The sequence below is a fragment of the Diceros bicornis genome, chromosome 33, assembly GCF_020826845.1.
Source record: "Diceros bicornis minor isolate mBicDic1 chromosome 33, mDicBic1.mat.cur, whole genome shotgun sequence".
Taxonomy (NCBI): Eukaryota; Metazoa; Chordata; class Mammalia; order Perissodactyla; family Rhinocerotidae; genus Diceros; species Diceros bicornis.
In genome coordinates this window covers 3016173-3042242 of record NC_080772.1, presented here as the reverse complement: position 1 = coordinate 3042242, position 26070 = coordinate 3016173, and the positions used below count along the sequence as shown (strand labels likewise).

General features: G+C 37.8%; 1 protein-coding gene across 1 annotated transcript; it reads left to right on the top strand.

Annotated features, from left to right (window-relative positions):
* The first annotated feature begins 7438 nt into the window (after positions 1-7438).
* On the top strand, positions 7439-7799 carry LOC131396459 (non-histone chromosomal protein HMG-14-like). The gene has a single exon (XM_058528685.1). It carries the CDS (start codon positions 7439-7441, stop codon positions 7739-7741), a length of 303 nt encoding a protein of 100 aa, XP_058384668.1. The 3' UTR covers positions 7742-7799.
* Positions 7800-26070: the final 18271 nt, after the last annotated feature.

Genomic DNA, 26070 nt, shown 5'->3' with positions numbered 1-26070 from the left:
CATGTAACATTTGTACACTTTTCCTTAATATTCGCTAAAACTCTCAGTGCTTGAATTCTCTTTTCTCCCCATCCTGAAAATGTAAAATACTGGAGAGAACTATTTGAACAATGTATCTCTAGTGAGCATTCAAAAATTTCAGAGTGTGTTTTAAGAGACATTACTGTTATGTGGTCATTAGAGGATGGCATAACTCCAAAGAGAATCACAGCAATTTGTAGTCAGAGTACAGTACAATAATAAAAATATATCAATAAGTTCAAAGGTTTGAATAAATTACTTGCATGCAATTTTATTCTTATACTTTCTATACATTACCAGCTTTAAGGCATTTTACAGCTAGTGGCTGATAATATTTGCAATGAGTCATTTTTTTCTTTATATGCTAAATATACAAGCAGAAAGATATATATTCAATTTAACTGTAAATACATGTGATGCTATTATCTACCTGATCTTAAATCCTCCTTTAGGAAGATAAGTCTTTTTTCTTCTTTAATAGAAACATTAGTTCATCTACTCTGTTAGCCACATCAGAATCTGTTTTATCACTTTTCATTTTGGAAACTAATTGCCTGAGGCCTTTTTAAAGGAGCCAAGTAGCAGTATGCAGACTTACCGTGTGGTGGCCCCTGAAAGGCCAAAACCCAACATCATACAGACTTGTATTGGGCATGTCCAAAAATTTACACAGACTTGTAGGTAGTAACAGGAAATAAAAAGAGCTGTGAGACAGTCATATTAAAAGAATGCTGGAAATGTTCTATATCTTGATCTGGGTGGTGGTTACATAGGTGTATACATAGACAAAAATTCAGCAAGCTATATATTTAAGATTGGTGCATTTTACTATATGTATATTATACCACAATAAAAAAATTGTGACTATAAATGAGAACCATTTTGTATAAGCCTCAAACTCTGCCTGATTATTGAATATAGCAACAAAAAAAATTTCAGAAGGAGTATTAAGTATTACAAATTTCCCTAAACAGTATGAAACTATTTTATGATAATTATTTTAGCTTACTGCAATAAATTTAAAACATTCTAAAATTGTCAATTTAAGTTAAAACTGCACCATCAACAGCACAACAGTACAATGGATGGATAAATCATGAGTATGATCACATTTGGGAACACTATACAGGAACGAGAATTAAGGAAGCACAGCTACATGCATCAACATGGATAAATCTCACAAGCACAAGGTTAGGTGAGAGAAACAAGTCACAAAGAAACTATCAAAAATAGTCAAAAGAACCTATATTGTTTATTGATGCATACATAGGTGGCAAACCTAAAGAAATGTCTGAGAATGATTATAAAAGTCAGGATAGTGGTTACTCCTTGAGAGGAGGAAGGAGGCTGTCATCTGAGGAAAGAAACAGATGGCTCTAAGGTACTGGCATCGTTCTGCTATGTTTCTTAACCTGGGTGGTGGTGACACAAAGGTTTATTTTAGAACTGCTCTTTAAGTGTAAAAGAGCCAGATTAAAAATCCAATAATCAGGTATTGTATAGTCCAGGAAACCCAGCAGTTTACCCTTGGCAAATGGAAAGTAGTCACAGGTACCTGGCATTATGTGTAGAGTTGCCAGATTTAGCAAATAAAAATAAGAAATTACAGCAAATAAAATTACCGCATGCTCAATTACATGTGAATTTCTGATCAACAACAAATAATCTTTTAGTTAAGTATGTCCCCATGTAATATCTTGTCCTATGCAATATCTGGGACATACTCATACTGAAAAATAATACATTGCTTGTCTGAAATTCACGTTACTGAGCATCCTGTATTTTATCTGGCAACCCTACATACATGGCAAGTTGCAAAAGGCAGAAGCAGTTAGGATTTAGCAATTAGGATTGTCATTTGTTGCAGTGGTTCTTCTTATCCAGTTTTCAGTTCTTTCTCAGGGGTAATTTTTCCAAAAGTAGTTGCAAATGAGCTATGTCCATGGGAGGAGGTGAGTTCAGAGTCTGCGTATGCCACCATCTTGACTTCTTTCTCTTTTCTAATTTAATTGTCAAACAAAACCCAAGTCATTTATCTTATGAAGTTTCCCACATTCTGGATTTTTCTGATTGAATTCCCATGGTGTCATTTAACATGTTCCTTGGTCCTCCATATATAATCGATGGTTACAGCTAGAGGTTGAAAAGTTATTCATCTGTTTTATGAGCTCAAGTTCTACCATGTGACCTTGAGCACATAACTTGACGTATCTAAATGTCAGTTCCCTCATATATGAAACAGGAATAGTAACAGTACCTATACCATAGGGTTGTTATGAAGATTAAAAGAGATAATTAATATAAAGTGCTCAGCCTGCTGCATGGCACATAGCATGGATTAAGTATATATTAGCTATTATTTACATTATTATACTTGTTCTTAGGCACTGCTTCTCAAATCTTAGTCCATGTATTTGCTGCGTCAAAATCCCCCATCTACTTAAAAGAAAAAGCTTTCTAGAGATTTTAATTCAGTAGATTGGAAAATGGTCCTCCAAAAATCTATATTTGTAACAAGTTCTTCATGATTCTGATGCAGTTATGGGTTTGGAAACTGAAGACTTTTTGATGTGTCAACTTGGGTGGAAACTGATGGCTTTGTGATGTATCAGCTTGGCTAGGCTGAACTTCAGTTCCCAGAATTCCTTTCTAGGATGCTGAATGTTAGGGTAGATGATAAGAGACCTTCTCTTGTAAGAGATAGAGGAGGGAAGGGATGAGCAGCCAATTTGTAGCATACACACCTTCTCCCAGTTATTCAATCAAACATAGTTTAGGTGCTAATGTGAAGAGATTTTTATAGTCATAATTAAAATTCCTAATTATTTGACTTTAAGTTAATTAAAAGGAGATTAGTCTGGGTAGCCATGACTTAATCAATTGGAAGACTTTTAAAGGCAGGCTTAGTACAGGTCCAGCTGGTTTCCTTGGTGAATTCTATCAAACATTTAGAGAAGAATTAATACCAATTCTGCACAAACTTGTATAAAATATAGAAGAGGAGGGAATACTTCACAATATATTCTATGAGGCCAGTGTTACCATGCCAAAACCAAAGACATCACAAGAAAAGAAAATTAGAGAATAACATCTCTTATGAATGTAGACATAAAAATCCTTAGCAAAACACTACCAAACTGAATCCAGCAACATATAAAAAAGATTATACACCGTAGCTGAGAGAGATTTATCCCAGGAATGAAAAGTTGGTTTAATACCTGAAATGAAAATATCAATAGAATAAAGGACAAAAACCACATAATTATTTCAATAGATGTAGAAAAAGCATTTGATAAAATTTAACACCCCTTTATGATAGAAGGAATCAATAAACCAGGAATAGAAGGGAACTTCCTCAACTTAGTAAAGGACATCTATGAAAACTTTCTTTGGGGAGTCCACACTTTCCTTTGTTCTTCCATTCCAAAAATTTTACTGACACCTGATTCCATGTAGGGAGGTCTGGGATGGTTCAATGTCTGGGCCTGGATTGGTGAGACTGTCTTCTAAGTGTGGGGTTCAGTTTTAAGAAATCCACTTACCCACAGGTATAGGCCATATTGTCCTCTCTAGTCTATTAGAAGGTGATATTAAAAGATGATATTTTCCTCCTCCCAGTCCCTCATGCCTTGTACTCTATATTATTTCTCAACTGGTTCAGAATTAGGACAAGGAAGAAGGGTGGCAGTTATTGGTCCCTCAAAGATCCTGGCATGAGGCAATAGAAGGAATAATTTACAGAATAGTTTAGATATGTGCAATAGTAATCCCCAGAGTAATGATCAGAATCTTAGACTTTTTAAAAAAGTTTGAAGGGAAAAATTGCATAATGTGCTATTTTTTATCATCTTATCCACTTCTCTGAAGATCAGAATTTTGTCATTGCTATAGATGAAGAAATAAATGCACTTAAGTTAAATAATTTTCCCATGATAATAGGGCTTATCAGAAGAAACACTAGAAACGAAAAATAGCACTCTAATTTTAGTTCAAGCCTAGACACATGAGATCATTTTTTTTTCTGTCAAAATGCCAACCAGAAATAAATAGAAGAGTGGGACACTGTAGAAATAAAGTCATTGTGGCAAAGTCTCTGGTTCATATGTAGTTCAACTGAAGGTCTCTGGTTCCTTTTCTAGCATAATGTCATAGCATGTTATGGTATTAAAATTTCCTCCTATATGAATAAAAGGAAGTGAGTAGAGTGGGGTGTCACTGCCTACCTCCAAAGCCTATGATCTCAATTAACCATGATATTTACTGCCTCCTCAGATCTGTAAGGTTCAAAGGCAAATGTTTAGACAATAAAATGAAAGTTTAAGCAAATTTCTAGAAGGAGTTAATTTGTATGTTACTCATAAACATAATAGAATTTAGCACTTGGCTATTACAGCTTTCCTTAAGTAATCATCCCTGCAGACTTACTGGTGGGAGCACAGTGATGTGAAACATACACAGTAGGCCACAAAGATGACGGCACATGCTATCTGTTAATGAGGCTATTACTCTCTGATTTCCTACAAAAGAAATTGATTTTGATTTTCTACAAAAAGATCTTTAATCTTATTTGCTTTCCATGTTGATAAATCACTCATTCATTCATGAAGTAGTTTTTGAGCATTTACTGTGTATCAGGCACTGTTTTATGTACTCAGGATAGAGTTATAAATAGAACTATGTCCCTGATCTCATTGAGCAGAGGGTATCATAAAATGATAAACACAATAAAATCCCTTATTTTCTGCTGTTAGAAATAGGCATAACTCTATTTAATAATTGCTATATTTGTGTCTTTAGAAAAGAAAAGAAAAAAAGCTACTGTCAAAGTTTGGGAAATAATACAACCATAGTCCCTTCTTAACGCTTCAAATTACACTCTAGCTTATGAAAGTTCCTAAGGTATTAGACACTAAAAATATCTGTTTAACTCTGTTTCCTTGACTTATTTGACCATTTCAACTTTTTTTTTCATTTTTGAGATAACATTTATTAACTTCTTGTGGAATGAATGTTCCAAAGAAGCCAGCTTTAGAAAATACTAAATTGTAAGAGCTCTTTGTTTTGTTGTTTCTGTTTTTTTAAATACATTCTATGAATCTATATCAGTTTTAGCTTTTATTTTATATGGTTAAGTTTTGGAAGACAAAAATGGACTACCCAAATACATAACAATAATAATAATCAACTATATTATAACAAAGGTCTATTGGACATACTTTTTTTCTTACCATTTCCAGATTGATTTATCTCTCTAAGCCACTATAAATTTTTAAAAATTTTAAATTGTAAAATAAAGCATCGAAAGAGAAAACTAAACAAAACAAATGTAGCACTTAGTGAATAATTATAAGATGAATACCCTGAAGCCACCACCCAGGACAAAAATAGAACTTTTGTAGTCATCTCAGAAGCCCCTCCATATGCCCCATACAATTCACAGCACCCTCTCTTCCTCCAAAAACACCATATCCTGACTTGCATAGCAATCTCTCTCTTGTATTCCTCTACACTGCAGTTTAGTCGTGCCCATTAAAAACAAACACCTTGTTATGTCTTTTAGGTGTCGTTTCATCTACAGGTTCTCCCTCCATCATTTTCTTACACTTTACCTGTTGTAGGACTCAGTCTGCTTGACACAGAGAGTGTTCTACAGTCTGGATTTTGCTGATTGCACACTCATGATAGACTTCAACATGTTCCTGTGCCCTCTGTGTTTCCTAGAAATTGGCAGCTGGATCCAGAGGCTTCATCAGGCTCAGGTTTGATCCCTTTGTGTTCTTTTTGCAGGAAGTCTGGTTTTAACTCTTTCTTTCTTTTTAATGTTAGCAGCCATTTATACTTAATATTTACATTCATTAATTCATTGAGGGTTATATGATATCCTATTTCTACTATTTTGTTTTCATGTGTTACTTTGAATAATTTTATAATGAGATGCTTCCCTGCATCTACTATTTGGTCATCCAATGGAACCGTTTATACATAAAAGGCAGGAAGAATGCTTGAGTTTTCCCTTTTACTTCCCCAGTTTTTGATACAACAAATTGATTCCCTGTCATCTTTAAAAAGTTATCAATGAGATTTTTAAAATATTATAATGAACTCATGGACCTAAACATATTTGTGAGATTTCAATCCATTGCAATTCTTATCCTCATTGAAGCTCCAATTGTCCCATCTTTGGCTGTGGGTACTCTTCAAATTGGCTCCTTGGACATGATCCTAATAGTCTTCAATATCTTCCTTGCTGTCCGGCATGTCAAGATGTTCCGTTTTCTGCCCCAGACCTCCAATCCTAGAATCAGCCATTTTTCCAAGGGCCCCTAGTTTCTTTGAATGGGAAATATTTCAAGACCACAACTTACTTGCTATTTCTAAGCCCCTTTAGTAGAATATATATTACCTTAATATTTCTATTTTAAATTCAGAACTACATGGTTTTTACTTAACCTCTTCTCTATTACCTCTGTATCTCCTTTCTTCCACACCAAGGACACTGGTTCTCAAAGTAACAGGGGGATAGAGTTAGAATACTCCATAATTGTCATTTACTTTTCCCACATGATACCAACAGTCCCAGAATAACAATACTAATACTACTATTGATGATTAATATTACTAATATTACCACCAATTACTAAAAAACAGTTAAAATTTGAATATGCTATCCCTGTTCTCCTCTCATTTTAAAAATGGTTATAGCATATTTATATCATATACTATCTACATTGTCAGATCATATAGTCATTATATACTATAATTCCTCCCCACCCCCCCTTAACTCTCATTTTCTCTTAGTTCTACAAACAACTGTATATTTTAATGATCACATCTTGTCCTTATATTAATATCTCTCCAGTCATTTTCTTGTCTGAAACTCACTCTTTAGTAGATTTCTTAGAAAAGTACATAGGAACAATATTCTTTGAGTTTTGCCAATAATAATTTCTCTGTGCCTTTTATACTTGAAGGTCAGTTTTGCAGGATATAGAATGTTTGGCTAATATTATATTGTCCTGAGTCTCTTAAAAACAGCCTCTACTCAATTTTCTTCCAGCATAATGGGCTGCTGTTGAATAGTCTGATAACCTAATCATCTCTCCTTTATAAGTTGTATGCTCTTTTTGTCTAGGTACCCAAAGAATTTCTTTAAATTCCAGTAGTTTTAGGCGGCCACGGCTGGGTGGGCCCGGCAGCCAATGGCCTGGGGTTAGGGGGGTTGGGTTGGGGGGGTGAGGCTGGCTGGCTGGGGGGGAGCCCGAGGCCGGGGGCAGAGGGGGCGGGCTCCCAATCCGCTTACATCAGGTTCTCCCCCCGCCCCCGCATGGGCCCCAGCAGCTGGGGTGGCGGGAGGAGCAGCAGTGGCCAGGCAACCCTGCTTTGGGAACGCTCTTGATGTGCCCACCCCGCCACCACGATGCCCAAGAGGAAGGTCAGCTCTGCTGAGGGTGTGGACAAGGAGACCAAGAGGAGATCAGCGAGGTTGTCTGCTAAACCCACTCCTGCAGAAGTGGAAATGAAACCCAAAAATGTGATGGGAAAGGATAAATCTTCAGACAAAAATGTGCAAACAAAAAGGAAAAGGGGAGCAAAGAGAAAACACACCCAAGTAGCTAACCAAGAAACTAAAAATGACTTATCTGCAGAAAATGGAGAAACTAAAAACAAGGAGAGTGCAGCCTCTGATGAAGCAGGAGAGAAAGAAGCCAAGTCTGATTAATGTCATACACCATGTCTTATCAGTGGTCCCTGTCTCTCTTCTTGTACAATCCAGAGGAATATTTTTATTAACTATTTTGCAAGGTTTTAGTAGCTCTAGAAACATTGTTAAGAAGTAGAGAATCCTACCTCATCCCATTTTTTAAGTTTAAACACTTTTTTTTGTGTGTGAGGAAGATTAGCCCTGAGCTAACATCTGTTGCCAATCCTCCTCTTTTTTGCTGAGGAAGATTGGCCCTGGACTAACATCCTTGCCCATCTTCCTCTACTTTATATGTGGGGCACCTGCCACAGTGTGGCTTGATAAGTGGTGCATAGGTCCAGGCCCAGGATCTGAAACTGCAAACCCCTGGCCACCAAAGTAGAGTGCATGAACTTAACCACTATGCCACCAGGCCGGCCTCCGTCAGTGCTTTTTTTAAGAGGTGAAATAATTTGCCAGTTGTTTATTTTTTTGGTACAACCAGAAAATAGTGGGATATTGAATAGGAGAGGCTTTGATTGTCTTGAGTGTCAGCCTAACATTCCATAGATGGGGGTAGTTTTTATATCCTATAATACAAAGCATACAAAATGGCAATTTGGAGTCAGTTGTGCATTTAATATGTCTTGAACATATTAAATTACTTCTATTCTCATGTTATTTTTGGTGGAAGTGTTTCCTAAAGAAAACCACTGCTTGATCTTGGCTCTCCCTCTCAGAGTTTTGTGCAGTCTATAATATCTTTGGTCGTGGTAGTCCAGTTTTCGTAGTAACTTTGTTAATGTGCTGTGAAAGATTGAAAATTTGAGTATGTAGTGTATATGATATTAAATTGTGAATTAGTGGGACTTAATGATGTAACAGGTGTCAACATTTGAAGATATTGATACTTGATATCCTGTTAAGGGAAATATGCCTCCAAACTTTAAGCTGGAAAGTCACTGGAATAACCATTTAGAAAAAAATCACAACTACGTGATTTTTTAGATTTTTGGTATGTATGTTAAGAATTGTGTACAGATTGAAATGTCTGTGTGCTGATCCTCAAAACAACCAATAAAATCTCAATTATGAAAGAAAAAACAATAAAGTCCAATAATTATAATAGACTATTTCTTGGTGTTGGTTGTTCTGATCAGTACTCTCAGATACTTAAGGTGTTATTTCAATATGTAGTTTCAAGTCCTTTTTTATTTCAGAAAACTTTTCTTAAATTACAATATTTGTTTCATTCCTTCCATTGGTTTTCTTCTTCCAGGACTCCGTTTGTCTGTATGTTGGATCTTCTTTGAGCATCTTCAGCATTGGCTACTTGTGAATCCCTTTTTATCTCTTTTCTTATTTAAAAACTATTATTTTTTTGAGTGTTAAAATTGTCCTCCTTTGAATCCTCTATTTCTCCTAAGACATTATCTATCCGTGTGTGTGTGTGTGTGTGTGTGTGTGTGTGTGTTTTGCTCTTGTTCCTTCTGGTTTAGTGTTTATTTCTAAAATGATTTTATCTTTTCAAATTCTTCTTTGAGTATTACTCAATTATGTCACCTAATTTATGAATTTTTCTAATTCTGATTTATGTTGCTTTCTCATGTTTTAATTACCTTATTAATATATTTTGAAATTTCACTTGAAGGTTCATTTTGAAATAGTACCTTATAGTTTTTATCTGTTTCTTGAGTATGTCTTTCAGGTGTGCCTTCATTTATTTTGGTAGGGATGTTATTCCATTTCTTATTCCTTTTTTTTTTCTTGTAGTAACTTTGGGATTTGACCTTGATAATTTTCTATTTCTTGTTCCTAAGTAAAATTAGTTTTCCTGAACTTTTAGAAGGAAGTTTGGTTCAGACAGCTTTTCTAACTTAACAGTGGTGTTTCTTGTTTTTGTGTAATGTTTAAAAAATTTGATGGTTTGCTTCTGAGATTTTCTGACCCTGCTCCTCTCAGCCACTTTTTATCTGGATCTTCTCTTTACTTCATCTGTGTTGTCCCTATCCTGATCAGTTTTGATTCCATGGCCAGTAGTGTCTCCTCAGAGCTGTCTCCTGAAAGGGAGTGTGGTGGGGCAGTATTGAGAATTCACAGGGGTGAGATTCTTCCTACCTCTTCAGGTCTTACCAGGGATCCCTTGCACTTACCTGCTATTGGAAGGGGGAAAACCCCTGCCAGCTTCAGTTACTATTCTCAGATTGGCTAACTGTGCCAGCAGATGTCTGTTTCTCTTTTGGATTCCCCTTGTTCTCAGTTACATCAACTATCCCACTGATTCCTTCTCCTCTCTCTTACACAGACTCTAATATTGTGGACTTGTGCTTGTTGATGATTTGTCCTCACCTGCTTATACTTTGTGGTTTGTGGGGATACCTTATCATCTTGTTTTGTTTTAAACATTACCCCTGGGTTTTTAATTTTGCTTTCCAATTTCTCTGTTGATATGTAAGGATTTGAGAAGATCCAAAAACTGTGTTGTCATGTCCTAGAAGCCCACTATAATTTTCTATGGACTGAAATTTGATTATTTTTATATTATACATTATGCTTTTTCAAAATAACTATTCCAAAATAATTTCAGCCTCACAGAAAATTACAAGAACAATACAAAGGATTTTTTTAAATTTACCCTTTACTCAGATTCCCTAAATAATTAACATTTTACCATATTTGTCTTATTATTCTTTTTCTCTTCTCTCCTTCTCTCTCAATTATTTTGTATATATAGCAAAAGCCAGTAAAATTATTAAAAACAGGAAATTAAAGTTGATACAAAGGGCCAGCCTGGTGGCACAAACAGTTAAGTGCGTGCACTCCACTGTGGCGGCCCAGGGTTCGCAGGGTCGGATCCTGGCTGCACACCGACGCACTGCTTGTTAAGCCATGCTGTGGCGGCATCCCATATAAAGTAGAGGAAGATGGCCACAGATGTTAGTCCAGGTCCAATCTTCCTCAAGAAAAAAAAAAAGGGGAGGGGGGATTGGCATCAGATGTTAGCTCAGGGCTAGTCCTTCTCACACACACAAAAAAAGTTGATTCAAAACTATGATCCAATCTATTTACTGCATTCAGATTTCACTCATAATATACCATATAATTACTCTTTCTTTTCTAATCCAAGATCCAATAGAGGATCATGTGTTGTAGTTAGTTTTATATGTCTTTAGTCTCCTTCTTGGAGCGGTTCCTCAGTTTTTCTATATCTTTCATGCCTGACCTTTTAAAAGAGAATAGGCCAGTTACTTTGTAGAATGTTCCTCAATTTCAGTTTGTCTTATATTTATTATAATCCAATTCAGATTGTTCATTTATGGGGAGGAACCATAGACAGGATGCTATGTTCTTCCCAGTGCATTATCAGGAAGTGAATTAACAAATATAAACTTATCCCATTTCTATCAGCATTGACTTTTATCATTTCATTAAGATGATGTCTGCCAAATTTCTTCATTGTAAAATCAACAGGTATTTTGTGGACAGCTACTTTGATATTATGTAAATATCTTGTTCCTCATCACATTTTCACCCATACTTTTAGCATCCACTGTTGGTTCTTCCCTGAAACAATTTTTACTATAATGATTTACAAATGGTGATATTCTAATTCCATCATTCTTTCTACATTAATTAGTTGGCATAGTACTATATAGTAAAGCTTTCTATACTTCCCCATTTATTCACTTATTCATGAATACTGTATCAGGGTGCAGTCATGGATTTCTATTTTATTCAACGGGTCATAATCTGTTGCTATCGTTATTCATTTTATGTTTAAATTGTCCCAGATTTAAGTAATGGGTGTCTTCAATCTGGATTTTGTCCTTCTAATATGTTCTCATCATTTTTTGAGTACTTTCTTACTTTCATGCTCAAGATGTCCCAGGAACATATTGTAATTTTCCTGTCACAGCTCTTAATTTAACCATTTCTCCAAGGAGTTCTGGATCCTTTTATTGGAGGAAAATATTCAGAAAGCCACAATCTACGTGCTGGGTATGCTCATTAGTACTAGTGGATCACTTCTTCCAGGTCTAGTTTTCTTCCTTTCCACATTGGTAATTCCCCTCTAGCTCTCATTATCTCAATACACTTACTGACTCTCCCTGTATGTAACCAATCTCCTGACCTAATCGCAGACCCACACACCACCCCCGCGGAGGTCTCTCCCAATCAGCCAGCCCCATTGCTCTTCCCACCATAACTTGTGAATTGCTTTATATGCAGCAAATAAGATACTTTCTTTCTGACTCATTTCTATTCTTTATGCAAAAGAGAGTATATATGAAATTTGCGATTCCATTTACATAATTTATTATCATTGGGAAAATTCATTTTATTGCAGAAATTAATGTCATAAATATTGTAACTCGAATTTTCTTATTTGAAATTTCTGGCTTTGTGTTTATGGGATTGTTATGACACAGTGAGAACATTTGCTCAATTCCTTTCTGGATACACATCAAACAATTTGATAAATGAGACCTGCCCAGCAGGAAAAAATATTGTCAGAATTTTTAAAAAGTCAATAATGACAAAAATTACTTAGACAAAATTACTTAGACAAAAATTAACAGAAGAATTACTTCTTCTGTTAAAAAATTGATATCAAAAAGCTAATGAAAGTCTCTCATCTCATTTTTAACTCAAAAAATATGTTTCTACAATATTAACATGTTATTGTAAGCTTTGTTATAGTTAATAACAATGACTTTAATCTGTATGAGTATTATTGCTTAAAAAGCACTTAACAACTATTACCTCAATTAGTCATTTCCCAGCTGTGGAGTAGGTTATGTTGTCTCCATTTTACAGATAAGAGCGCAGGCTTATAGAGATTATGCAACTTGTAAAGATTGCCCAACTATTAGGTGGCCAAAATGGGATATAAACACAGTTCTTTTAAACACATAACTTATTGTTTCCTTTTCACTATTTCATTCCTCTGAATGGGGATTTTTCTCTCCTCTCACCCCTGTCCTGTATGCCAGATTACAAATGGATAATTCACTGGGATCATTCACTCACCTCTAATAGATCTCATTTCCTCAGAGTAGGACAGAGTGCTTGTCCCCTGCATTTGTTTCCCCCTCATTCCACAGTAATAGAATGCTTAGCCGGGAAAATGGTCACCCAGAATAAAGCTCATTTCCTAGCCTAGTTGGCAGGTAGGTGTGACCGGTGATAAAGGTAGCCATGCATGACAGCTTATAGGAACCTTCCTTCAAATGTACCCATTTTTCTTTGTCACTTCCTCTCTCCTGCTGCCTGCAGCAAAGATCTTTCCTTAGATAACGAAAATTAGGGCTGTACCCTAGGAACGTCATCAGGGTGGTGAGCTACAGGGAGATTCCTGGGGCCCAAGGATTTTATGGAGCAGGGCTGCTGTACCAATCCTGTACCACGAAGTTCTAGACTTTTGGGGGAGAAAGAGAACTTCTAACTTGTTTAAGCCATTGATATTTTGACTTGCCCACTCACATCCTAATTTAGTATCCACCTGTGAAATTCTTGTTATCTTCTCAACAGTCATTTAAGCCTTCACGCCTTAAGACTCAGCCTGGCAGTGGAGTGAGGTTGACTATACACTTCACTTCTAGTGGGCGTCCTGACTGATTACCCGCCAATCCGGGTAATTTCAGACTGTGGTGGTAGTGATTGGTGCAGGGATGAGCGCCTAAGCCAATCAGATGATGACCTTCCCTTGGCCCAGTGGTTAGTTCAGGTGTGATGCAAATAGCGTGAGGTTTGGAGGAGGAGCCCTCTCCCCAAAGAAAGCTGTTACTCTATGTAACAGTTGTAAACACGGAATCTTGTAGCTTTAGAGAAACCAGGCTGAGGATACAGCTGGCTTGTGGAGGAAGGTAGATCCAAGACAAGTGCGGGAAAATGGTGTTTTCCCTCAGATTGGACTGACCCTGAAGCCTGCCCAACTTGTAGTCTTGTCAGGAAAGTGAGCCAACAAATGTTTAGTTATATTGTTTAAGCAAATTTGAATTGGGTTTTCTGTTATTTTCATAGAAAGACATCTTAACTAATATATCTAACGATGGCTTCAGGATTATATCAATAGCCAATAATGTATATATCAACATTTCCAGGGAAGCATCTTTGACAGGAGCTCCTAATTTTTCACTCTGTTTACCCTGTTGCTTTATTCTCTAATTTTATTTTCAAAATCCCGAAGGATACTTTTGGAAAGGCTGAAGTGTCTGTGTTAAAATTCAAATGTAGAGCTTATTTTTCTGGAGACACTCCTTGGTTTTCTTATGCTGCCACCTTTCTCCACCTTTTTCTTTGCCCATTTCTCAGATTGTTTCTGTATTGATTTTATTCTCTGGTTACTCCTCTAGCTCCTTAAAGGTGGGCGTAAGGTTTAGTCCTCCACTGCCTGATTTAATATGAAGTTTTCTCAGAGGTGCTGCTCACTCTTGTGATTTCAAATAATCACAAGAGGCATGATAGCCGCCTAACTGCAGTATACCTAAAACCTAACTAATCTTTCAACTACAACTAGATCTCTCTAAGAAGCTTTTCTATCTTTGCCTATGCATCATCATTCTCTCAATCTATAAATTTTAAAAGATTGAAGTCATCCTCATCTTCTACTTTCCCTCTTCTACCACATTTACCCTATAACCAAAGTGTAGTTTCTTCTTTTGTCATGTTTTCAAAGACCACTACCCTGCCACAGGCCTTCACAATCTCACATCTGGATAACTGCATTTACTTTTTTTTGTTTGTCTGTTTGTTTTTGGTGAGGAAGATCAGCCCTGAGCTAACATCCATGCTAATCTTCCTCTTTTTGCTGAGGAAGACCGGCTCTGAGCTAACATCTATTGCCAATCATCCTTCTTTTTTTTTTCCCCCAAAGCCCCAGTATATAGTTGTATGTCATAGTTGCACATCCTTCTAGTTACTGTATGTGGGACACGGCCTCAGCATGGCCGGAGAAGCGGTGTGTCTGTGCGTGCCCAGGATCCGAACCTGGGCTGCCAGCTGCGAAGTGCACGCACTTAACCGCTAAGCCATGGGGCCGGCCCTGCATTTACTTTCTAACTTATCTTGTCTCTACCCCTCCAATCCATTTTATATGTGAATTCTGCAATACTGCCTTGTTAAGAACCTTTGGAGACTCCTTAAAACCTTTTTCCTGGCATTTAAGCCCTCCCAAATTTGTTCTTTACTTCCATCTCCAGACCCATCTCTCTCTATTTGCTTTACATCAACCAGAACAGTGGTGCACTTGTTTCTCCCCAACTGAGAAGTTCCCAACTTCTTTGCTCACATCCTTCTCCACTTTCTGAAATGTCCTCTTCCTTATCAGTTGTTTAATCTTGTTTCTCCTGTAAAGCTAAGCTCACATCCTGCTTCCTCAAATAAGGAGTTTCTAAGGTGGTAGGATGGAGGTCCCCTCTCCACTTTCCCCTTTTCTATCCCAGAGTCAGATATATGTCAGGCCAGCCTAATAGAAGGCAGCTAGTTTTTTAGCAAAACTTCCGGCAAGTGCAGGAAACACCTACAGGATTTTTAGCCTTACCTAGAACACTCTAATTATTTTATAGATACCTCAACCTGAGGGCAGACCACTAAGCAGGCTCTTTTTTCTCTCTTCCCATCTTGAGCCTCTATGGTTGGAAACCCCAACCTCATCTGGCAAAGAACCTGCCTGGACCAAAAGACTGACAATTGGCATGAGAAACAATGGTTCCCTAGAGCCAGGAGAAAGGGAGATTTAAAGACGAAACACAAGCTCTATAGCTGCAGGGGAGGAGGCTTCTCTGATAAGGGGGTAGGAGAGGGAAAGGTTGAGGTCTGGCCCCAGTGAAAAAATTTAGGGAGCATAAACTGATAGAACATAATGGAAGAGTCACTCCTATATCTCCAATGATAGAAGTAAAAGGCCGTTTTGTGCATTCTTTCAGACTGTGTGAACTTGACCTGTCTCCAAGTGGTAAGACAACTTGGGGACAAGAACAGTATTATCTCCTCCTTTCTAGAATATGAATATACTGTACCAGTCAGGGTGCTGGCTGGAAATAAATGACACACTCAATAGTATCTGAAGACTTTAAAAAGGGATTATTTTTGGAGGTGTGGGCAGGGTTAGGGGATCCAGCAAAGTCTAGTGAAGTACCCAGGGACTAACAGCTGGAAACCGTTACCACCAGAGGCCTGAAGAGGCAAGGGAAGTGAGAAGTGTCACCAGAGACCTAGCAAGCTGGGACTGTGGAAGGTCACTACCTGGCAGTAGCTTTGACCATTGAATAACACAGCCGCTGCCAGGACCATGTAGGATGGTAGGGTATGAATTCCCATCTCTCTCTACACTTCCCATTGTCAAGAGCAGTGCTTCTCTTTGGCCATTCTCAGTGGAAAGCCACAGGATAAGGGAGTACAGGGCATATAGTCCTTGGAAGTCATCCTTCTCAGATGCAGAAGCAGGGCAGAGAAGAGCAGATAATGACTCTGTGTGAGGGGACAAATCTACAGTACTGAGCATACCGAGGTTATAACAGCAGTTGTTCTTGATGCTGAATCCCATATCACTTACTCCCTGTACCCTCATTATTATTTTCAACAAACGTCTCCTGAGATTTCCGTAAGTACTAGATTCTTTGGGATGATACACAAATTACCCAGACATGGGTCCCTTTAGGAGCTCAAATCTGGTAGGCCAGGTTGCATGGTACAAGTATGACAGCTGTAATGAGCATCTGTCATCCACGGCTGCCCTGAGTCTTCCGAACATTCTCTCCCCATGATCATAGGTCCTCACAGTGGAAATCCTGCCCTTTCGACGTAGAACCATTTCCCTTTCCCAGCTCTCCTTCTTCTTAGGGTGCAGACATGTGATGTCGACTTTGCTAATCAGATTTAAGACTTTGTTTCAGAATGGAGTTATGTGGGGAAAGGGGGTGAGTGCATGCTATGCATGTTGCTGGTGCGGTTCCTGGCACAGGTGGTGTGGTACTGAAGCTGGGGAAGTGGACCATAGAAACAAAAGCAGAAATGGGCATCCGCATCTGCTCTTACTATACATCCCAGTTTCAAACAGCCTTTCATCTCCCTGAGGATAAGGACTTCTTGGAAACAAAAGAAAAGGCCAACTAAACAGTTGTTGACATCTCACAGCCAGGGAAAACTTTTTAAAAGGCAGAGGCTCCCTTGTGCCTCTGCCATTGCTAAGGAAAGATGTGACTGGCCTTTCCTGCTGTTCTAGGAGGAAGAAGAGAGGAAGGTAGGACAGAGCCCATGCATAGCTGGGTGCAATCTATATCAGCTGATTTTTGGCTGACCCAGAGAAACATTGAGCTAATCTAGCCCAGCCCAGCCTGCATCAGCTGACACAAAGACAAATGAGCAAGTCTAGCCAAACTCAGTGGTGCTACCCAGATCAGTCGACCCCCAGGTAACCTTGAGACACATGAGCAAAGCCAGATGAGGTCAGCAGACCTACTCATCTCTGCCCAGTTAAAATTAGCCAACTCTCAGCTGACCCACAGTTTCATTGTCAATAAGAGTGAGCTGCTCATTGAGATGAACAAGGCCCAGATCCCCTATGGCCAAGCGCCAGACTCTACACTGAGGAGATATTCACACGGCCCAGCCCTCCTGACATTGGGAGGAGAGCTCCATCCAGCACCCAACACCCCCTAATATTCTCATTCTGAACAACAGCACCCTGAAGGGCTTCTGTGTCATCAAACAATTTACCACTCTGTCTAGGAATCATTTGAAAATCATGGTCTTTGCTCACAGTTGGACTGCACATTCTTGAAATGTGAAGACTTTGGAAATACCACTTGTTTCGGGGCCGGTCCCATGGCTTAGTGGTTAAGTGCACTCGTTCTGCTACTGGCACCCTGGGTGGGGATCCGGGTGTGCACTGACGCACCACTTCTCCAACCATGCTGAGGCGGCGTCCCACATACAGCAACTAGAAGGATGTGCAACTATGGCATACAACTGTTTACTGGGCTTTGGGGAAAAAAAAGGAGGAGGATTGGCAATGGATGTTAGCTCAGAGCCGGTCTTCCTCAGCAAAAAGAGGAGGATTGGCATGGATGTTAGCTCAGCGCTGATCTTCCTCACACACACAAAAAAGACTTTCCCCTATGGAAATACCACTTTTTTCTTCCTTTGTTTTTAAAAATAAATTTAAGGAAGTAAGTTGAAACCTTTTGTGGGGCCCTCTATAACCCCTTCAGTGCCCCTCCTTACATCCAAAGGCCAGCCAGACACAAACCAAGCAGGGGAGCTGAGGATAGGGAGTTTTCTGTGACTTTTGTGGATAAAATAAGGCCTCCAGGCCTCAGAATAAAATGTTTACTCAAGAAAGGCAGAGCTGCTGGCCAGTGTTTGACCGGTTCCCCTGCCACACCCACATTGAGTTCTGCACCTATTGCTAGCCACGGGTTTGGTCCTGGGCCAAACGCTTACCAGTGTTCTCTGCAGTCTGAGGTAGCTGGCAGCATCTTGGCAACATGAAGTGTTCTAAGTGATGGCCATGATGCTCTGTGTCACATCGGTCCCAGAGACTCTGTCCCAGTTGGTGGCAGCACAGACAGAGGACAGCTGACCAGGCCCAGATCATCATGGATTGTTGTGGCAAATGGTGTATTTATAATCATAGTCATATTTTTAATTATTAAAAGCCTACTTTATGCAAGTAGAGACAAAGAACTGGCCACTGGAGTTTGTGCCCTTCGGGAGAAAGATGTCAAGTTTTTGACAAGCTTAGTCTTGTTTAAAAAGAATTTAGAAAAGGATATATGCTGTATGATTCCAATCATTTGACTTTATGGAAAATGCAAAACTATGGAGACAGGGGCCGGCCTGGTGGTATACTGGTTAAGTTCACATGATCTTCTTCAGTGGTCTGGAGTTCGCAGGTTCAGATCCTGGGCATAGACCTATACAGCGCTCATTAAGCCATGCTGTGGTGGTGTCCCATATACAAAATAGAGGAAGATTGGCACAGATGTTAGCTCAGGGACAATCTTCCTCAAGCAAAAAGAGGAAGATTGGCAAGAAGATGTTATTTCAGGGCCAATCTTCCTCACCAAAAATAATACTCATAATAATAATGAAATAAAGAGCTGGAAATTTCCAACTCTTCTTGGGCTTAAAATAAAAAGTTTGAGAAAAGGACTGAAGAAAGAGAAATCTAACCATTTAAAACAAGTTGAGGGCTGGCCCCATGGCTTAGCGGTTAAGTGCGCACACTCCGCTACTGGCGGCCCGGGTTCAGATCCGACGCATTGCTTCTCCGACCATGCTGAGGCCATGTCTCACATACAGAAACTAGAAAGATGTGCAACTATGACATACAACTATCTACTGGGGCTTTGGGGAAAAAAAAAGGAGGAGGATTGGCAATAGATGTTAGCTCAGAGCCTGTCTTCCTCAGCAAAAAAGAGGAGGATTAGCTTGGATGTTAGCTCAAGGCTGATCTTCTTCACAAAAAAAAAAATAAATAAAAATAAATAAATAAATAAAATAAGTTGAGCTGATGATTGATATTATAAGAAAGATTCAGTCTTTTGAAGATGCATCAAAATATATGAAATTTCAAATAGCTGCAAAAAAAAAAGCCTTTAAAATATGTGACAAGAATTAAAAACAATTTCAGAAGCCCTAGAAAATACTTTGAATGAAAATTCTGATTTTCAGGGGAGCATCAAGCTGTATTCACAAGAAACTGAAGAATAAAAAGAAAGTGACAAAATGAATCCAACAGAAAAAAAACTTAGAAAATGCCAAAGTGCACATGGAACTAGTTCTAAATGACAAAGTTAGAGAAAGCCTCTGGTAAGCACGTGCTACAGATGGGAGATAAGGCTGCCATTCTTAGAGAAGATAACACAGATGGTGGGAACTTGGAATTGGATCTAACAAATACATTAGAAAGTGGCCACCTCCTAAAAGACAAACAAAAGTGGTTTTGAAGAAGTGGGTTGATACAGCTGAGTTAAATTCTTATGTAAAGGCTCCTGAGGGGACCAGCCCTGTGACATAGTGGTTAAGTCCTGTGTGCTCTGCTTTGGTGGCCTGGGTTTGCAGGTTCAGATCCCAGGCACAGACCTACACCACTCATCAAGCCATGCTGTGGTGGCAACCCAAATACAAAGTGGAGGAAGATTGGGAAAGATGTTAGCTCAAAGTGAATCTTCCTCACCAAAAAAAAAAAAAAATTAATTAAATAAATAAAAGCTCTTGAAGAAAAAATATAAAACTCCACTAAATTAACTGAAGTAGGTAAAGTTAATTGATGCACTTAAAGATCGTATTGAAAGTCTTCAAATGAGAGTCATTGCAGTTAGAAAAACACATGGAAAGGGAGACGCCAAATCTCTGGCAGAAACTCCAACTTCTTTCTGAACTGCATCAAGAAAAGAAATGAGTTTTCACCAAATAACCGATTTAGAGAAAGTTACCCTGTGAAGTTAGAGGAGAATCTTTCCAAAGCAAATATGAAGATCAGCTATGCATGTGAAGAACTGAACATCTATAAATTGGAAACCAAAATTCCTTCAGAAAAATTTGAAAGAACTGCTGTCTGTTGTCAAAGCTGGCTTATCCCCCATGAAAGAAAGGCTCATAATAATGGGTTGAGACCTCTGTTGGCTGAAAGAAACCTTGGTAATTCAAGAGAAAATGGATGCATTGAGACATTTGGAAACAGATCCTTATGTTCCCAACATTCCAAATGGGATATTTGGCAGAGGCTTAAGAGGATCACTAAGGAATCCTCTGGATGACCAGATCCCTGAGAAAGATTGTGATGGCGTGGAGATAAAGGATCCAGTGTCCTATACAAACCAAGTGCCACCCCCATGGGGTCAGGGTCCCAGAAAAAGATCCCTTCCTCAGGCCTACTTAATCTTGATGTGGATCCTCTACAGGAACAAGACAGCTTGTCCTTGTGTTCTTCACACTGACAGACAGTCAGAGATTTTTCTTGGTTCAACTTCCCACCTCCACTGGGAGACTGTGACCCAGGCAGTTCTCTTATCCTCTTGTCTAGGGTCAGATGTTGCAGAGGGGACAGAGAAGGAGGTCCCCCTATTCTTCCCTTTTTCTAGAAGGTGAGGCCCAAGCTCCCCAGGAACCCTTTCTACCCTCCTCCTGGGGAATTCCTGACCCAACACATCCTCCACTGGCAACAAGGAGTCTGGACACCAGTGCTAGGCTCATCTCTGTCCACATAGCCTGACAACAAAGTGTATCACCTGCCAAGTTAATCCCACCTTCAATGAGTCTACTTCTGAAGATCCAAGACCACAGCAAGTTACCATTTTTCTCTCTATCAAAGTAAATTAGATTTTTTGCTTTTAGTTTTATTGCTACTAAGTGGTTATACAGTGGCTCAAATGGAAGCTTGATAGGATTATAATTTCTTACAATAATATTTTACCATGGCAGATTTTTAAAATGTGAATCTTGAAAATTAATTGCTTCAATTTTATTTTATTTGTAGATAGTATAATTACAGTATTGTTTTTTGTTAATAAGTTCATTAAAATACTTCAGAAACATGAGTTTTTGTATTCTAAAATAACTTGATTTTTTTCTCTTTTGGTTTTATTGTTTAATTGATTACAATAGTTCAAATGGACATTTGGACTATAATTCTTAGATAGATTTTCTAAATGTACACTACATAAATGTGATTCTTAGTAAATTGTTTCCATCTTATTTGATTTCTAGATAGTGTATTGTATTTTTGTATTGCTGTTTAACAAGTCTCTTCTATTGATCCAGTGGTAGCAGTTTTTTTGTCTCTCTTGCAAAATAATTTTGAACTTTCTCTAATTTAGTTTCTCTGCTATAGTTAAATGATTATACACTTCCTCAGATAAAAGCTTGATAGGATTGTAGTTCATAGGGTAGTGTTTTACAAATGTGGTTTATTTAAAAATGACTTTCACAAGTGAATTGTTTCCTTTTCTTCTATTTCTCAATGGTGTAAGGATAGCCTTTCAGTTGTTTATGTTTAACAAATCTCCCATATCATAAGCTGTTGTAACAGTCTTATATGAGGAATCTTACAACCACAGACATTTGAAACTTAAAGTTTATTTCTCTTTACCAAAGACTGAGTTCCCTCTAGTTATAAGACTGATGTGTCTAAATAAAGTTTTATATCAAAAATGAGTTAATTTCAAGTATTATTAGTAAAGTGGAAAAAGATAATTCTATTTGTAAGACTGATATTTTAAAATAAATTTTGGTTTTAAAAATAGAGTGGTACAAGCAAAAACTGATGACGTGGTAGATGTCATTGTTCAATCTAATGTTAGTTTTTCATTATATTCTTTAAATTGAGAAAACTTGAACTCTGACCTAAGTTCTGTGGTATGTAAAAGGCAGAAGATGCAATATATTGCTTTCTCACCCCTTCCTGTGACTTCATCATCACAAGCCCCTAAGAGTGGTGTGCTGGCGCTAGCACGCAGAAGCTTGTGAGGTCCGATTATGTACATCTCTTCCCATCTCCTCATTCAGCGTCTTCACATTAGTAGCTTGAAATTGGCCCTGATGGGAGTATTTACATGGAGAAATGGGCACTCACCAGGTAAATCAGAGCTCCCTGGAATAACCCACCCCATCCCCAAGAGCCAGTTTACCAGCACATCCCTGGCCCAAAGATAGTAATTCTTAACCTTATTGTGCATCAGAATCACAAATACCTGGGCTCCTCTGCCCTGAGATTCTGAATAAATTAGTCTGGGTGGTGTCTAGGCATCCTACTTTTCAAAAGCTTCCTAGGAGATTCTAATGAGTAGTCAAGGTTTAGAACCACTACCTTTAAATACTTTCAACTAGCCTTTGATCTGTTTATGGTGGAAGAGAACTTTAGGTGATGTTTCCTTAATACTTCTTTAAGGAAAAATAAATCTAGTATCGAGTTCTGAGTTCTTATCTACTGGGATCTCTCTCCCCTGAGTCAAGTAAAGAACAGCCTGTGAAAAGATTGTAGACTGAATGCCCTGCACAGAGCCACAGGTCTCAGCTGGAAATCCCTCCTGAGTATACTTGGGTGTTACTAGCTCTCCTTCCCAGTAGATCTTTAATATTATCACAGAATAACTTCTTTGTGTTCGATGCTGCTTTTGACATAAGTTTCTGGCACCAACTCATTTTAAATAGTAGTGCCTTTTCTTTTTTTTTTTTATAAGACCGTAAAATCTTTTAGACAAAAGTAAAAGGTTACAATTATTATTCAAATTTTTGCTTAGAGCTTACTGAGGCTTCATTAGCCCTAAAAATATGTTTTAAATTTATTTTGCATGAAGCGTAGAGGTCAAGGATTTCGGCACTTGGTGGGGTGACCATAGACAATGCCTTTGCCACAGCTCCACAAAGGCACATGACAGAACAGTGTGGGTTTTGTGTGAGATCAAAATTTGGCCACCCTGAAATATGTCTCTTTACCTTGATTATTTTCTCTGATGGACATTTGACCTCCCCCACTAACTGCCTAAAGGAATTTAACTCTGAGTATGGACAGATTGGCAGGGTCCTCGCTAAGCCCATCTTTAACAAAGTTCTGTTTACCAAATATTTACATTTGTAAAGGTATCTCCCTCTGTGTATTGGGAAGAGCAGGGGATGACCTTATCTGCAAAAACTCTTATCATTATGGAAGGAGAGGACTTAAATCTACATACTGTGATTTCTGTCTCTCAGGTCACATTCTCTACAGGTGGCCCTGCAAAGAATTGTCTGACAAACATTTACATATCCCTCTCCATGAGAATTGTCTTCTTCCCCTCTAAAATCCCAAACTCCCCACCCCCAACAACCTCCTTTGTCTTTAGCTGAAGATAGTATTTAAGATGAGAATCTCTGCCATTTTGTTGAGAAACTCAGTTTCCCTGGTTTCTCCCATGTATACATGTTATTAAACTTGGTATTATTTTCTCCTGCTAACCTGTCTTTTTAATTATTTGGCCAGTGAGAAGAACCTTAAGGGAAAGGGCAGAGGGGGATTCTCCCTCTTCCTTGACTGTTTTGGAACCCAATGTGGGGCAAAAATTTCACTGGCTGAACAGTGCTTGCTCCTGGATGACTGCAGTGGAGAGATCCCAGACCCTGACAAGAGCTAGCAGGAGGTGAGAGATCTTACCATGTCAGTCTCCTGGATCTCTGCCTGTGGGGTCCAATGGAAGTGAGAGTGGTGAGTTTTCTCTTTCTAAATTTAGATTAACAGGAGAAAATATTGGCGAAGCTAGCTTCTTGGACTCAGTGACTCTAGGATCTTGTTGGGTACCCATTGGATAATTGATCTGTTTCCTTCCAGAAATAGTGCTTGTCTCTGTCTCTCTTTTTGTTGTTTACCATTTACACAGGCACCTATAAGCCTGTCATCTGGGCTTTTGTTTTGTTCTATATCTTGAGAGTTTAGCTGTGTGACCTTTCTAGTCTCTGCCATCCAGAATATGTACATACTGGCATGCATCCTTGGCTGCCAGTCGTACAGACCAGGGTTCCGAGAAACTCTTTGTCCAGCTGTGCTTGCTCTCAGGGAAGTTTGTCATAAGGGGTCTCATTTGCTTTATAAGGGGCTTTTGTCATTTGTTGTTGTGTTTTCTTATTTTTGGGAGTGAATTCTCTGCATCTCTTTAGGGGACACCTCTTGCATCAATAGTTAAAGCTTGGGATGTGTCGCTGTTAAGGTTAAGATCCTACTCGTCAATGTGGCCAGATGATGGATCATTTAAATTGGAAAAACTTCTAAATTGGGAGAAAAAAAAGTTTTGAGAGCTCTCACATAATTGTTTAATTGGTACCTAAGAAAAGTCCAGAAAAGGAAGGGAAAAATTTGACTAGCCTGAAGACCCTGACTCATTTTACAATTGAATTGAGAACATGTAAAAGTGTAAGTGTTGATAAGATTATAAAGACTGGAATGTTTGAGCTAATTTTATATAAAAAGGTTACATCAACTTTGCCTAAGTGTGTTTTAAAATGTCTAACTGGGAATGCTTCCCTTGTCCAAAATTATAAGACCAAAACCTATTGATAAAAATCCTAATGAAAACTATGTTTAGAGATATGAGGTGATAAAATTTTGTAGAAAATCTGATGTTATTTCTATTATGGAACTGGTTAACAAAAATAATAACTTAAATGATGGCTAATTTTATCTAATAGCTTATGAAGCCTTGTAGGCAATCTAAATACTTATTGGGAACAAGTAACTAAATAGATGTGAAAAAGATGAATGCTGGGTGAACTTTTACCCATAATTATGTGTTATGGTGGTTACAGCTTCCAAACTCTTTCTGGTGACTTAAAACTTTAGAGTTTTGCTAAATTTTATGATAAAAATTCATTGAGTATCTAGATCATTTCAAAATACGATAAGATATTAGACATTGCTAAATATAGATTTATCTACTTTTGGCTTATTACAGGAAAACTAAAAGGTGTTTTGGGTCTATTGGTAAACACGTCTTGTGTTTTATTAAAAGATTGTACTATAAAGTAACATGTTTCTAGAAATTATGAAGTGTTTATAAATTTTCCAAGCCACAGAATACTACTGTAAAAGAAAGTTTATAATTACTTAGTTTTTACTTAGAAATTAAGCTTTCTAAGGGTTTAAAATTCTAATATGTAATTAAAGTTACTAAAAATTAATAAGGAAAACAGCTCCATATACAAGAAAAGTTATAAAAGATTTATAAAAGAAAAACTCTGAGGAAAAAGTTTTATAGATGGTCCAGTTGGCTAATATTAAACTAGATCCAATTAAGTAAATGAGGTTTAATGTCAAAAGGAAGGTGGTACAAAATTAAAATTTGGTCTTCTTTCCCTTAAAATGATAATTTTTTTTAACTTTTCATCTGAGAGTTATTAAAGGTTTCTTTATCTTTGAGTAACTCTTTGTTTTGTTAAAATAATTTCCTATGTTCAAAAAGACTGAGGTCTCTCTATTAAGCTTTTTTTTTTAACTATTTTAACTCTCTATCTGCCCTTGATTGTTTCATTAATGAACATTGTTTCATACTTTATCAAAGCGTTTATGGTAAACCTTCTTAGGTGGTATTGTGTGGGTAAATGTTATTGATATAGGCATTTTACAATCATATAACATTACCAAAATTCTGATCTGTCTTGGTTATCAATCATAATTTTAGTTATTATTTTAAAGTATCGTGTATCACAAAGTTAACTAAATTTCTTTGTCAATTGCCATTTTGACGTCTTGTTTACAGACATTTTTCTTTGCTTTAATGTTTTTACAAAATATGTTTCATCTTCAGAGAAGTTCATGGATAGGATAAGTTTCTGATCATAAAACTGAACTTGGTAAGAAATTACAAAACTCTAATGGAGAGACTGATAACTTC